The 16148-nt window shown below is 33.3% G+C and overlaps 1 protein-coding gene across 1 annotated transcript; it reads left to right on the top strand.

The window, feature by feature from the left end:
- The first annotated feature begins 5317 nt into the window (after positions 1-5317).
- On the top strand, positions 5318-7999 carry LOC140435837 (uncharacterized). The gene is made up of 2 exons (XM_072524553.1): positions 5318-5443; positions 7651-7999. The coding sequence occupies exons 1-2, from the start codon at positions 5405-5407 to the stop codon at positions 7939-7941; spliced, it is 330 nt and encodes a 109-aa protein (XP_072380654.1). The 5' UTR covers positions 5318-5404; the 3' UTR covers positions 7942-7999.
- Positions 8000-16148: the final 8149 nt, after the last annotated feature.

Genomic DNA, 16148 nt, shown 5'->3' with positions numbered 1-16148 from the left:
GGAGGGTCCTTTTTACAGCCTGTTGCGTTTAAAGCTTAACAAATATATCGTTAAACTTTCTTGACTGCTGCTGTTGTGGGGATTTTCTTACCTTCCGTTTTACAAGAAAGGTCTTTTCATTTCTGGTGTACTGGTTAAAATGACACTTTTCCTTGATTCCCGTCTACGATTTGAATTTTTTCTGCCTGCGGGCTTGGGAAAACCCCGGAATGGGGTAATAAAAGGACTTTTTGATGTCGAAGGTATTTCAAGAATTGAGTTCGGTTCAGATTCTTGGGTTGTATTAGATGAAGTAGAAGCTATATTAACTGAAGATGAAGATACATATGCATTTTCTTCGTGATTGGTAGAATCTCTTAATACAACCATAGTTTCCATATTTTCCGTTACAGTTTTCAAAATCATCAATCTGTCTTCCACTTGGATTAGTTAGTCCTAATGTTTCTAGCGGAGCACCATTAGGATAATCGTATTACACTTTTTACGATCAAAAACAATGACCGGAGGTAGAAAGATTCCATTTGCTCGAATTATTGCACATGTAGTAGCGAGTAATTCTCTTTTGGCACTTGTGCACTGGTTCAGCTGTTTAACACCTTTTTGTGCTACAACTTTGTCAACATTTGGTTTCGTAAATGAAGTAAGAGCTGACAGTAAATATCCTTCTGGCCTTCTGAGGCTTATTGATGAATTTGTTTTTATAGATGCCCTTAACCAATCTTTGCTTGCACATTTGTTGGCCTTTCAAGATTCTGGCGTAGTGATATTGTTTTTAGCAGCCATGTCATATGCCAATTCTCTGACTTTTAGGGTATTCAACCCAAAAGCCATTTTGCTACAGTTCTTGATATAATCACACATCGACGTCTAATGCTCTTTGTTAAATACTAATCTAACAGCACCATTTAGCTCCATTTTTGCATTTATATCATTTTTTTCGTTTAGAACATATCACCTCCATGGGCTAAAATTTATGCCAAACATAACTGCGGCAAAACGAAGTGCAGTTTCATTTTTGTTTAACCTCTGTGAGTGCTGCGGCCATTTGTTCACTTTGTAAATTTGGCTCTTGATCTTTCTTTCTTCCTCCTTACCATGGTACACCTGCAATAGAATGTCATTGGTATAGAGTGATTCAGGATGGTACAAAATGAAACATGAGTCATTGTGTACCACCACTATATGTTTCAATGTGTACTACTACAGGTTTAAAGTTTCTGTTGGATGTAAACGTAAAACCCGGCAATTATTGGCAACGATATTTATAGGTTTCAATTTTTGCAGATATAAGCTGCAGCACGTCCTTCATCACATTTGAAAGCATCAATGATCATTTAATAACATTGTTAAATAGGCTACAATGCTATTGTTTGCTGAAATTCTGGCAACGTAATTTGGTGACAGGAGTTGCCTTCGTTCTCTTAACGGGAGTTCATTAGCCAGAACTTGTAAGCTACTTACTGGACTGGTTTTTATGACACCTAAAGCTAATCTCCAGCATGTATATTGAATATAGTCAAGTTTCTTTAAAGATGTTCTATTAGCAGTATCGTAGCATAAACACCCGTAGTCTAATTTACTTCATATTAATGATCTGTATAGATAGTAAGTAAGATTGTTGTATCAGTCCCCAAGACGTATTCGATTGTATTTTAGTAAGTTAGTTCTGGATTGGCAAGATCGTTGCAGATTGGTTATGTGGTTCTCCCATTTTAAGTTACGTTCAAAAGAAAGTCCTAAGAAATTTATTTCTTCTGTCTGTTTCAAGATAACTCCATTTAATATGAATTGAAAATTAGAATAATTTTTTCTTTTGCTAAAAGTTAACCTTCTACTACATGCGCGCGAACGGACAGTCTGCGTTTAATTGAATTATAGAATTTTTCACATACCTCCCACTATTTTCTGTAGCCGCTTTGTAAGTCTTCATCCACTCCGCTGCTTGGCTTTATGTTTATGTTAGTCTAGTCAAGATTAAGAAGTTAGTACGTTAACTTGTTTCCGAATTATAAGCAAATGCGGATTAAGAGTCCGCGCGTGTGTATTGGTATAACTGACATAGGTTTTATATTTATTGGAGTATTTAATTAACAAAAGGTAAGATCACATTTTTTCAGCTTATATTATTCTAGTTAGTATTTGAGCATATATTCCCGTAATATTAATGTGTAAATTAATCTTTTTCCTGCATAATTTTGCAATCAAAATCAATTCTTTTTATAAATAAATAATCTTTGCAAATAATTAGAAGGTAACGCAATTTTTGACTAAGTTTATTTTTTCCAGATGGTGTCTAACGAATCAGAGCAGAACCGTCTTCAAAAGTTGATGGAGAAAGAATTAGATGATGGGGAAGAAGAACCTTTCTATAATAATGATGATCACCAAGAAGAAGATTATGTAGAAGAAAGAAGTGATAATTCAGAGAGCGAACAAGATATTTCGGATATTGAAGTGGAAGCATCTCCTGTCAACAATAATTTTTTATTGGCAAAACCAAATCTGCTAAGTGGAAAAAGACGCACCATTAAATATTGTTAAAACCAGAAACATTAACCTGGTCCGAAAACTTCAACTAAAATATAGAAAGATCTACTTGAAATCTGGAAATACTTTTTTAATACAGATATATTTTAACAATTATTGTCGAATATACAAATCAGCATATTGCTTCAACTGCAGCTAATTATTTTCGTGAAAGAGATACATCACCTACGGATATATGCAAGCTTCAAGCAGTCTTTGGATTGTTGTACTTAGCCGGCATCTTAAAATCAAGTTGCTTAAATTTACGGGACTTATACAATACCCAAGGAACAAGAAGCTAGATAAGTTAGCACACATACGAAAAATATTTGATGCCTTCGTTATTAACTGAAAAACTGCTTACAGTCCTTTTAATTTGGTAACAGTGGATAAGAAACTGGAATGAGAATTAGGTGAACCCATAATGTAACAAAATAAAAACGTTCTACTGTTATCCAGTCTTCAGTATGATGATAAAATAGATGAAGTAACAGGTATACCCGAAATCATAATGGATTATAACAATGCTAAAGGGGGTGTTGATACCGTGGACCAGCTGTGTGCTGCCTATAACACTGCAAGAAATACCAGGAGATGGCCAATGGTAGTTTTCTATTCGATGCTAAATATTGCAGGTATTAATGCAAATGTCATTTTTCATTGCAACAACCCCGATAATGTAACCAGCAGAAGATTTTTTTAGCTATACAATTTAGCTAGACAATTAGTTGATAATCATCTTCGTGTTCGTGCTACATTTTCTTGATTGGCATCATTAATGAAATTAAGAATTACAGAAATGGTTGAATCTAAAGATCCTCTACCACCTCCAGCTGGTAATATTGTCGCTGGGGGGACGCTGCAGTTACTGCGACAGAAAAAAGAACCACCCGACCAATGTGTTAAATGTGAAAAATATATGTGTTTACAACATTACACATATATATATAATTAATGTGTATTACATGCAAAATAATTAATAAGTGTTTGTAATAGCAGTTCATTTTATTTTATCAGAAGAATTTTTTAGTCCGTCGCATACTTGCTATTTCAATATACGGACTCACAGTCCGCCGCGTGTACTGATGCAACTTTTTGAGGCGCTTGTACTGAAAGGTTAAATAACGTGTCTTAAAAAAGTTAAGGATAAACAAGGAAACAGAATAAAAAGTGAGAGAGAAAATAAATAATACAAAGATGGAAGGAATACTTCGAGGAAATATATGGTAAACATGAAATAACACAAGTTATAGAAGATAACTTATCTTATGTGTTATTTCTTGTTTAACTTATGGAAGATAGAAGATTTTGGCCGATGGCAGAACTCATGGTTGAAGAATCTACGTGATTGGTATCAATGCAGATCGATTGATTTGTTTAGAAGAGCAAGCTCAAAAATAAAAATAGCTATTATGATTGCCCACCTCCGTAGGGAAACGGCACTCTAAGAAGAAGAGAAGATAGAAAATAAAGAAGAATCACCAGAGTTAGAAGTGAATATTGAAAAAATTACAAGGAAAGCAATTGCAAATACACTAAAACTTTTAAAGAATGGAAAAGCCGCAGAAATCGACAATATACCCATAGAACTAATAAAAGCAGATACTGAGCAATTGCTAGAGATGATACATAAATTATTGAACAAGATGTTCACTGACGAAGAATTACCAAAGGAGTGGAAAGAGGAATTGATAATAAAAATGCCCAAAAAATGAAGCTTGAGTAAATGTAATAATTGGAGTGCAACAGTATTAACCGCTGCATCCAAAGTGTTGACCAAAACCATATTGGAAAAATTGAAGACGAAACTAGATAAAAAACTAAGAAGTAACCACGCAGGCATGCGTGCCAAACGCTCCATCATTGACCACACTTGCACCCTTAGAATTATTACACACAGTCATGGAATGGAACGGAGGGTGTAAAAAGGATATAAAGACGAGAATAATAAAGGCTCAACATGCATTTAAAGCTTTAAATAAAATTTGCCAAACAAACGAAATATTAGAAACAACAAAAATTAAAATCTTTAATTGTCGTATCAAAAGTATACTACTTTACGGAGTAGAAGCATGGAAATAGGACGAAACCACAACAAATAAACTGCAAACTTTTGTAAACAAATCATTAGGAAAAATTCTGATAATATACAGGCCCAACAGAATAACTAATACAAAACTATGGGAAAGAACAAAGCCAATTAACATATGTACTACAGTCAAGAAAAAAAATGGAAATGGATTGGTCATACTTTACGGAAAGATGAAAGCAACATTAGCAGACAAGCAGTTGAATATTAACTAGAGGGAAAAAGAAAGAGAGAAAGACCAGACAACAGCTGGAAAAGAACTGCAACGAGAGAACATGAAAACATTGGATTAAGATGGGGTAAAATTAAAAAGAGAGGAAGAAATAAAAGACAATGGAAGGAATTAGTACACAGTTTATCCAGAGAATAAGCAAGAAAAAAAATGTGTTGATCCGGCGAGTCAGCAATCTTACACTTTTGGCCAAGAAACGGATAAGCGTCCAATACTCCACAAGAAGGGATGGAACAAGAGAGAAAAACCATTCGATAAAAATAAGAAATCAGCTGCATATTTTTTAGTAAATTATCTAATTTTTATTATTAATTATCTAATTTAAAATAAATGCTTTTGTATCATATTTAATTAAGCAAATATATAATTCTATAAACATTTAATACAAGGTTATAATGAACAATTACAAATGAATCGTCAAATCAAACGCTTGTCTGCATATCAATGTAGATTACTAATAAAAATTGCAAAATTAACCCAAAATGTCCACTTTTTAGCAAGGTGGGACTGTACCTATGTAAAGAAGAATATAAAATGCTGAATTTACATGATTTAGTATGTCAGAAAGCATTCAACAATCAAAAATGTTCCACTACGTAAGTAAAAGCTTTTTAAATTACTTATATCTTCGTTTTTTAATTAAAAATACAAGGTATTTTTAATGAACACAATGAAATACTAGTATATCTACTGGTTTTTGTTTAAAATTTTATTAAAAATCATAATTTTAATTAACTACTATTCTTGCTTTGTGTATACAAGTGACTGTATTCTACCTGTATGTACACAATATATCCGTTGTCTATTACCAATATATCTTTCGTTTTTAAGTTAGACGCCAAGATCTCACAATTGTCACTCAATTATTTATATAATTAAAAGATAATTCTAAATTTTGCAAGTTCTTATCTCACGGTCTTTCTTCGATTTCTTTTTGCTGATTGGATTTTGATTTTCCTATAATATTTGTGTTGATTTGCGTAGATGCTGGTGTACCAATCTCTGTATACTTCGTATTTTCTTCTTTAAGTGCCTTGTCCGCTGCGACCGTTGGCTGTTAACATGGCAATTCTGATCTTCTGAACTTCGCAAATTTTTGAGCCACGAGTGTCTTTTCCTGCATGTCCCTCGACTGTTATCCATTTTTCTCTAGATAATCAATTGCAGTAGACAGTACTTATCCTGTCGTAATACGTTGCCTAGATATTTAAGTTTTCTTTGTTTAATTGTGCCCACGATTTATTTTTCTTTTTCAACTCTGTGGAGTACCTCTTTTTCTTCAAGTGCCGTCTCCCAATCGGAGGTTGGATATCATCATTACTATCTTTACACTATATACTGCTACGTTGAAGTACCTTCAAATTTTCAACCATAACACTCCACTTTTTCTATACTTCTTGCTCCTCTTATCTTTCCTTGTATTATCTTAGCATTTTATATCGATGTCCCCTCATTACGTGTCCCAGATATTTTTATTGTATTTATTATTTTGTATTCTTTGACAATTTCTTGCAATACTTCCGTGTTTTTTTTTTCAGTGTTCATGCTATTCTAAGCATCGCTCTGTAACACCACATATATTTATGTGTTTTTGCTTCAGTGTCCAGCTTTCAAGTCCATATTGTAGTACCGAAAACACGTTGGATCTCAAAGCTCGTAGTGTCAAAACTCATTTATTGTTATTTTTATTCTGGCTCTTACTTCTATTGTTTGATCATTATTTCTGAAATCCAGGTTTCCAGCTATTTGTATTTTTCAACCCTTTCTATCGGTGTTTCCCCCAAATGTATGTTAAATTGATAATGAGATAACACCTAAGTTTTATTATCTATTATTTGTAAACTAGACTCATAAGTTACTTCATTTTCTTTGATATATTTTTTAGATATCCTCTTTAAAAAAGGATTTATGGATAAAGAAAATCGTTTAAGAAATATTCATCATATTTGTTGACACAAATTCATTTTATCTCATCATTAATTGGCTTTTTACCATCGGATTTTTTACTTTGTAGTAGTTTAACCTTTTTATAACATATTTAAAGCGTTTCGCCAAGTTTTTCGTAATAAACTCTCATTTTTTTCTATTATCTCGAAATCTCTCTTAGACTGTTAAAATGTATGCTCCCCAATTCTAATCTTATGATCACCCTCAAATGATATAACTTAAATTTCAAAATTATGAAACCAGATCTGCATCAAATAAAAAATCACGAGCATAGTGTCTTTTAATTTTTTGTTAGAAGATGAAATGAATTTTGTAGTAAAAACGTGAGTCTGCAAACTTTTTGTTACCGAAAAACATTTTCCAATTTATTTTCTAGAACGTATTCCGCGTACAGGGCATGCATTTTTGAATTTCAATCCCGATTTTTACGCTCAGTAAATTAGCGCTCTTATCACTGCGCCACGAAGGCATTAATTATTCGTATATGAATCTCATATAATTTATTTTATAGTTTTTTAAGTTAAATTATAAGTCCACAGAAATATATTTCAAAAACATCTATTCATTTGAAACTTAAATTTTAATATTTGGTACACATACTTCTTAGTAAAAATTATAAAATGATTTTAAAACTTATTGGGGCGGATTGGGGTAAATTATTACTTATAAAGCAGATGAATAAGATGAGAAATAGAAGATATAAACCGGATTTAAACTAACGGACGAATAACAATCAAATTTAAGGAATAAGAAAAAGAAGCTATGATTGTGAATTTTTATATAAAACAAAAGTCTGTTTTTGTTTTAATATAACTATTTAATTTTTATTTATATTCAATACACTTTTTTATTACAGATCGTTATCTTAGCTCTTGCCTCAGCCGTTCTGGCTGACCCAGCTCCAAAGGCCGACCCAAGCGTCTTTGCAGCTCCTCTAGCAGTCGCCCCAGCTATAGCTCCAGCTGTTGTCACCGCTCAAAGTTCACAAGTCTTCGCCCGTCAGTACAACGCCTTAGTCGCTCCAGCAGCTCCTCTTGTAGCAGCCGCTCCAGTAGCAGCAGCGCCTTACTTAGCAGCTCCTACTGCTCCTCTGTTAGCCAGCTATAGGGTGGCTGCCCCTTACCTAGCTGCTCCTGCTTATTTATAAACCATATTAATTTGTTATCTGTGCTTGAATTAAATTAAAATAAATTACAATTATTGTTTTTTTTTATTTTAATAGTTTTAAAATATAACAACTTTCTTATTTCTAGTTCTTTAGTTTAGTTATTTTAGGTTATACGATTTTTTAAATGATTTCCTATCATTCTACTTATGTATTCGTTTTATTTTCTCTTCACTAAATAACGTTTTCTTCTTTGAAAAATGCTAACTATCATAACTGAAAACTATCGTAATTCTATTTTTATTCTTGTCTTATTTGTAAATTTTTTCGTTTTTTATACATACTTCGTATTCGTTTATATTAGTGATTTAAACTGATAGTTTTTATGGTTGCTTCACAAAAATTCTTTTATTTATATAAAGTTCAGTAGATTTTTAAACAGTCTGGTTAATATTTTAAATGACAAAAAAATATTGCTTAAGAAAGAATTACTAAAAATTTAGATGTTTTTTCTGTAGAAAGTTAATAATTAATTAAAAAAAAGAATAATTTCATATGGAAATCTCCACATGACAATGAACAACGAAAATTAGTAATCAAACTGATTACGTCATAATAGTCCAGTCGGCAAAGAGTTGGCTCCTAAAAATTATACGAACAAGCAATGTTGCCGAGAATATTAATTTTGGGACCCCAAAAAAGTTTACCACTTTTACCCCCTGACTTCCCCCTAAAACTCTGCTTATAGGGGGGTAAAAACGCAAAAAATAGATTTACCAAGAATTTGTACGCCGTAGAGAAAAATGTTTAAAATAAAAAATGTGTGCCAAATCAATGTTTAATAAAATTTGTATCAGCTCGACTCTAAAAATTCCCGCCGCTTACCCTGGAGTTGATATTGGCACTGACCAACCCACTAATTAGTAACTTTATGTTCAAAGATAAAATGATCTATAGGTATACAAAATACATTGAATATAATATAGATAAAAAGAACAAAATTATTAAAAAAAAATTTATTTAATTAAACTAAAATAAAACTATTATAATTAGGTATTATAATATACATATATATCGTATCATTATAATAAATGAAATTAATAATTATTTAAATAAAACTAAAGAAAAATTAGAAAAGGAACTAGAAAATCAGGACTCAATGTTAACAAAAAATGAAAAAGGAAGCGTGGAAGAACAATGGGAAAAATCAAAAATACTGAACTATTTTTATAAATCTAATTTAATAACTTTATTAATTATAAAATGTTCTAACACTTAGTTTATTAGAGTCTTTATTTAATTTATTTTACACTATTTACAATATTCTAATTTATATACTACATTTATTTCCCACGTTACAGTCCAAACTCGACTTGATACAATTATTCTTTCTAGACTGACTGTTTACAATAAAAATTTCCTCTATATATATTTAATAATCGTTATTCTGGAGTTCCCTAGAATTCGGCCGGTGACCCTTGCTGAACGTTCTCGAACGCCATGGAACCCAGACAGGTTTTATCGGAGGGGACCCTACTAAAAAAATACTTGTTAGAAAAATATGTTTACAGTTTAGGTATGAGTCATATTTATCGTAACATTGTCCCCTCTTAAAAATGGTTCCTCCTGGAACCTTGTCGGGACTGGAACTGGAACGGTATGCTGGTATCGGCAACTGGACCTTCTTTTACAACTTTCAGTTGTATAAAAATTACAAGGGACGGTTTTCTCTCTGCACCAGTAATTATGCGGATTGCAACAGACTAACACCTGGACTTCGGTGTCTTTAAAGATCTCCTTCACCATACTTCGGATAACCCTCCAATCTAATTCGCGGCGCTCCAACTTTGGCATGGCTAACTTTTCAGACCATCCATTCGCTCTTGCAGCTGATTCGAACTGTTTCATTAGTTGTTCCGTGAAGATTTTCCATCGAAAGTTGGGACTTTAACACGAACAGAACTAAAAAAATACTTGTTAGAAAAATATGTTTACAGTTTAGGTATGAGTCATATTTATCGTAACAATACTACACATAAGACTTTTGTATAGTATTTTTCTAAACGTTCTAGGTTACAAAATAATACAAGCAAAGAGCAGTTATATGATAGGGAAAATTATAAACATGATTGAAGAAGAAAAAAAATTGAAGAATGATGAAAGAGAATAAAAGGAAATAAATAAACGAGTTAAAAAGGGAGATCACTTGACGAAACATGATTCTTTCAACTTCCATAAAAAACTCAAAGAAATAACACCTTCAGGAAAAGTAACTCAAAGTTAACAAAAGACAATAATATCATAACATATCAGAATGAACTATGAAAACTCTGACAAACATATTGTTACACCTCAAAATGCGACTGTTACTTAAACTGCCAACTTCTCGTGTTAATATACATTTTCTGACATTAAAGACATTACTAGACATTTCGGGATTTTTCGATGGCGTCTCGATCATTCCACATTAATTTAATACTTCTACTTTTTCGCCAAGGGAATTTTTATATATGAAATAAATCTCACGAAATATATAGTTAATCTCTCGATATTATATACCTTGGATTTCCTTCTAACTGAAAACTGGATGCGGTAGTTGCGGATGCGGCTGATCGTTTATTTTCTGTAGGATGGTGTACGGGCCTTCCTAGTTTCGTTGAAGTTTCGACTAAAGTCTTTTCTTACGTGTTGGATTGTATAACCATACTGGGTCACCTCTTTCGAAAGTTGTATGATCACCCAATTAAGGTATCCCAATTGTTTTGATTATTAGCACAAACATTGAAAGCTATTGACAAATAGTTCTATTATGTCTTTCAACCATTCCGTCTGATTACGGATGGAGAGGCATAGTGAGTTTTCTTAATACTCAAAATTTTCATTAATTCTTGCCATAATTCTGATTCAAAATTTTGTCCTTGATCAGAATGTAACTCGAAAGGAAGTCCATGTCTTAATACGACGTGTGTTATGAACGCTTCTGTTACTATAGTCGCTTTTTGATTGGGAAAGGATGCAATATCAGGCCATTTTTAAAATAATCCATTGCGACCATTAAGTACTTGTTTCGTCTCTCTGTCATCGGAAGTGGACCGAAAATATTCACTGAAAGTCATTCAAAAGGCTTTTTGAAAAGATATTGTGTCATTTTACCACGACTTCTTGTTCTGGGGCCTTTTCTACCGTGACATAAGTCGCATTTGTCTATCGGAGAATTTACAAATTACAAAGTATAAAAAACATAGATACCTATAAATATGAAATTAAACAATGGATTGGAAAAAAACAACACAATTCAATGAAAAACTGATTAATGGACAGTATAAATAATAAATATCTAAAAAACTTTTATTGCCAACTACAACATTTCTTGAATTTACTGCAGGTAATATCATGTACTCACATTTGTGTAAAATTAAAATTAATGTATTTTTGTAAGTGCGCATATGTAACTATTTAGAGTTATTCATTTGTTAAATATTTCTTTGTTTAAATAGATTTTTAAGGCACACACATAAGGGGTGCTACTTTTATGGTAACTCTACTTCAGCGAGTTTTTATGTTTATTTAGTATTTGGTATGATTTTTATTTCTTGTAATTAATATTATAATGCAAGCTTCCTAAATAAAAATTATTATATCCAGATTTAGCCATACAGCTCACACTCCCTCTAAGGGGAAAATTCACTCATCCCAGATACCTACGGTATGGAAAGGATTGAGCTCTGGAGGGGATCTTTTCGTGTTATCGAGCCTTTGGTGACTGCTGCAGTATATCCCAAAATTTTTCGTACACATCTGGACATCACGAGGAGTTCAGCTTTCTGCATGGCCTTATAGAGATGTTCATTAAGACCCAGCTGTTTTATGTTCTGTGGGTGGCTTTTGGAAATAATACCAATAATAGATATAATAATAGGTACCGTCTGGGTACTTTCCATTTTCCATTGTCTCCTGATTTGTATTTCTAGATCTCTGTACTTGGCGATCTTTTTGTTGTATTTAACTCGTAAATTATTGGTATTGGGTATCGCCACATCAATAAGTGTTGTTTGCCCATTAAGTTTATTAACTATAAGATCCGGTCTATTATGTGCCACTGGTTAGTTTGTGAGCACAGTGCGGTCCCAGTATAGCTTGTAGTTGTCATTTTCAAGCATTTTGTCAGGGACGTATTGATAATAAGGAAGATGGTCGGTTTGGAAAAGTCAAAGTTTGTCAGCTAGTTCTTCGTGGATAATCTTTCCTGCTAAGTCATGGCCTTGTTTATAATCAGTACCGATAAATGCCTGGCAGCCACCGGTAAGATGTTGGATGGTTTCTTGAGTATGTTTGTCATTTTGGACTTATGGATCTTTAACAATATAGTTCAGGTAATTTTTAGTTGGAATAACCTAGTCCTGAATGGCAAGTAGGAAACCCTTAGTGCAGGGAAACATCCTTCCTGATGTCAAGCAATAGTTCGACGCTGTATTGTCGACATATTCTTGGCTGATCTCATTGAGATGTCGCCCATGCAGAGGTTTACTCATCCAGGTGCGCATTTTTTCTTGCTTAGACAGGTGGTTTATGCGCATTTCTTGTTCTCGGCGTTGTATCATCTACTGCGCAAATTACCCGATGTAAAGTAGATGTCTCAGCCTCTACCTAAAAATAAGTTCTTAAATTAGCAACTCACCTATGTCCAAAAGCCCTCTTTCCCCTTGTTACCGCGGTAATGTTGTTCTCTCCACTGCACTGCGTGGATGCTGTTTTTGCGCCTTTGTGAGAAGTGTTCTTACTTTCCGCTGAAGACCCTCTATATCCGTTTTTGACCCCTTTATAATACTAAATGAGTAGCTTGGCGCGGAACAGGCGTACGTATTTAATGTTTTAAACAAATTTTTACTATTAAGATATGACCCATTTAGTTGTCTTACGATTCGCACAAACTCCGAAGTTAGTTTAGTTTTCATTTGTTTATGGTCAATTTTCCGCGCTTGCTTTACTCCGAGATATTTGTACATATCATTTTCACCCATTGCCTCGATGTTTTGGCCATCTTGCATATCGAAACCTCCGAGCTGAACCTTTCCTCTGACTATATTTAGTATACGGCACTTGTCTAGTCCAAAATTCATACTGATATCATTTGATAAATTTTTTACAGTTTTTAGCGTCTGATCTAAGTGATTTCGAGTGGAAGCCATTAATTTCAAATTATCCATATACAACACATGATTAAGCTTCGCCACAACAGTATTGTAACGTTATAAACGTCACATCTTTATTAATTTATATTTTAATAATTATTTCATTTTAATTTGTTTATTTATTTATTAATTTCTTTATCTTCAGTTTAATTTTTACTATTTTTTATTTATAAAAGTAGTTGGCGCCCTATGTTTTTTCTTTTCTTTCTCTGTCTTTATTTTCTCTCTCTTTCTGTCCAGTAGAATAAATATTCGCCCTCTCTCTTTTGTTCGGCAGACTATTCTGTTCCGTGTTGACAGACAAACTAGTTTCATGATATCTATAGCAACATCCTATGACATCTGTGCTAACTTCATTCAGTCTCCCACTTTCTGTAGTGGGATTATTTTTTGCCTCTTTTTGAAATTTATAAAAGAAGGCAAAAATTATTATAAGACTCATTTTTATGGTCTACAAATTCTCTTGGGGTAAGTACTTTCATTGTGATATTTATTCTATAATTCTGACCGCATTTCCAATGTAACTTTCTTTCGAAAGCACATTTTTTTTCTGATATATGCATTAGGACTCTTTAATAGAATTTAACTAAGTAGTAACAATCATATTTCATTTTATCCTTGCCATATGCTATTTGTTTAAGTATAATTTTGTAAGATGGCAAGGAAGTTAAACCTTTCTTTTTGATGTGTTTCTAATGCAAGTTGTTCCGTATCTTTTAGTTTATTGGTTTATTGGACAGTTTATTGGTTTATTGGACATTTTATTGGACATATCAAAACTTTATTGGTTTTATTGGCTTTATATCAACCACCTTATTTGGATTTCAACAATTGGTCAGGACATACAGCCACGTGTGACTGCAGCTCTCCAGAAGCCACAAATTCTAATTGGAGGACCCAACAGCTAGAACACACAAGCAGCCCATCCAAGCAATAAGTAACACTTATTAACTGTTAAGCTTTGGCAAGGTTTTTTATTGTTTTTTTATTCATTTAAATAAATATGTTTTGTTAAAATTTGTCTTATTTGCTATCAACTGAGAACTCAGGTTCAATCCCTAGTTTAAGACAAGACAAACTCACCCTTGACATACTGAGCTAGGCAAGGTATAGACGATAAGCTCCCATGGTTGATTGAGGTATTATTTTTACAATAGTACTTCAATTCTCTTTGGTAGTCTTATCGTTACAGTATTGTTAATTAATTAATAATAATTAATCCAGTAAAATCTGCCTCAAACTCTGGCCAGTGTTCTTTTGACACCAAAATGTCTTCCAGAAAGGCTGCTAGAAGCTCTTGCAACGCCGCACTGTTAATGTGTGATTTTGACAGTAACACTTGTTGAGCATTCCCACTGAACCCAGTACGCCTTTATAGTTTCACTATATTTGGTTATTTCTTCCCAAATAGGTCTTACTCCATTTTTAAGCCATTCTCGTATGAGTTTTCTATTGACTTTTTAAAGTTTTCCAGGGAAGTCTGAGCATTATTTTCTTCCTGTTTAACAGTGATTATCCGAAGACTAACTTCGTGGGTTACATTCTTTTTTCTTCAAGCTGATACTTGCTTTGAACCTGTAATTTATTCTAAGCATCTTAGAATTTTTGTAATTAATAATTCTGCAAAATTGACATCTGTTCTCTGAACTATTCAGTTTTATTTTCACTAATCGTTAGTTGCTCCTTCAAATAAGTAGCTTCAGATTCCAGAGCATTTCTTTCTGTTCTGTGGCCAGTTATTGGAAATCTATTTCTTAAAGATCCCTATCTACTAGTATTTCTAGTTGGACTATGTAGACTCTGGATGTAGATCTAAGAGCTTCTGGCCTCATTTTTTGGTTCTTCTTTCCTTTCCTGAGATCGGCTTCGGCAATTATTTTGCAAATATAATATTCTTCCGCAATTAAAACATATTCTGTTTTCAGTTTAAGATTTTTGTTGAAGATTTTGCAATATGCTGAACATCTGGGATAAAATAAGTTGTTCATTATCTGCGTTAGTTACTTGAGCCAGTCTCTGGGAATCATTCCAGAGTTATATATTGCATTAAAAAGTTTTACTACTATTTTTATGTTATCTTCGTGTATTAGCATCAGCAACTCAGTTGGTGTATCATCTGGATCACAAGTTTTCCTAATTTTAGCATTTTTTATAGCGACCTCTGATTTCATAAATACTGGGCCGTCAGTACAATTTTGGTAGAATTCGGTAATATTATTTCTAACATCTTCAAACAACTCTGATATATACAATGGCCATTCTGTTCTTATTTCGTTTTTATGTACAATAATTTTGTTTTTATTGTCAACTAGTACAGAGGGAACTTGATTTTTAAATATGTGGCTATTTGTTTTACTATTTTGTGTACATTAAATAAGTCGTGTCTAGATATCACATCCTCCATTTCGTCTTACCTTTGTCTCATCCATTTTTCTTTGGCTAATTGTATCTCCCTTTTAATTCTTTTCTGTAGATGTCTATACTTTGTTCATTCGTTTTTATAAGACGACGCTGTTCCATCAATTTCTGTCTTCTGTCATTCATTTATTTTTCTTCATTAAGTTACTTCTATAACTCTGCCTGGGGTAGGGTGAGGAACGGGTGGATTGAGTAGCTCGGAAATCACCCTACTGCAGTCGGTCCCAAGCCCGGATAAAAGAGGAGGGTTGAGCGAAGGGTTAACTACCCACCGTCGGAAAAAGAAACTAGTTATGAAAACTGCAACTTTGCCTCGGAACCGGACAGATAAACACAAAAACGACAAATGCAACGTAAAAGGACTATGAATATCGGAACTTGGAATGTCCAAAGTTGGTACAGACCTGGAGCTGCTGACCTGTACAGCTGGATGGATAAATGCTGTGGAGCAACTGGATAAAAGATATCAAGGATGACTTCTACGATGCCCTAGAAAGAGAAATAGATACGATGCCCAAACAAGATATGCGCATACTCTGCGGGGACTTTGCTAAAATAGGCAAAGAGCCTAGCCTATACCCCACAATAGGTAAACACAGCCTCCACAATATATCCAACGACAATGGCTTAAGACATCCA

The sequence above is a fragment of the Diabrotica undecimpunctata genome, chromosome 3 (assembly GCF_040954645.1).
Source record: "Diabrotica undecimpunctata isolate CICGRU chromosome 3, icDiaUnde3, whole genome shotgun sequence".
In the NCBI taxonomy this organism is placed as follows: Eukaryota; Metazoa; Arthropoda; class Insecta; order Coleoptera; family Chrysomelidae; genus Diabrotica; species Diabrotica undecimpunctata.
The sequence above is the reverse complement of the archived record's forward strand: the minus strand, read 5'-3'. Positions and strand labels throughout refer to the sequence as shown.

Bases quoted from the DNA above. Each gene is read 5' to 3' on its own strand.
- LOC140435837 (XM_072524553.1), top strand. From the start codon at position 5,405: ATGTCAGAAAGCATTCAACAATCAAAAATGTTCCACTAC. The intron at 5,444-7,650 runs GTAAGTAAAAGC...TTTTTATTACAG, and splicing joins AATCAAAAATGTTCCACTAC to ATCGTTATCTTAGCTCTTGC.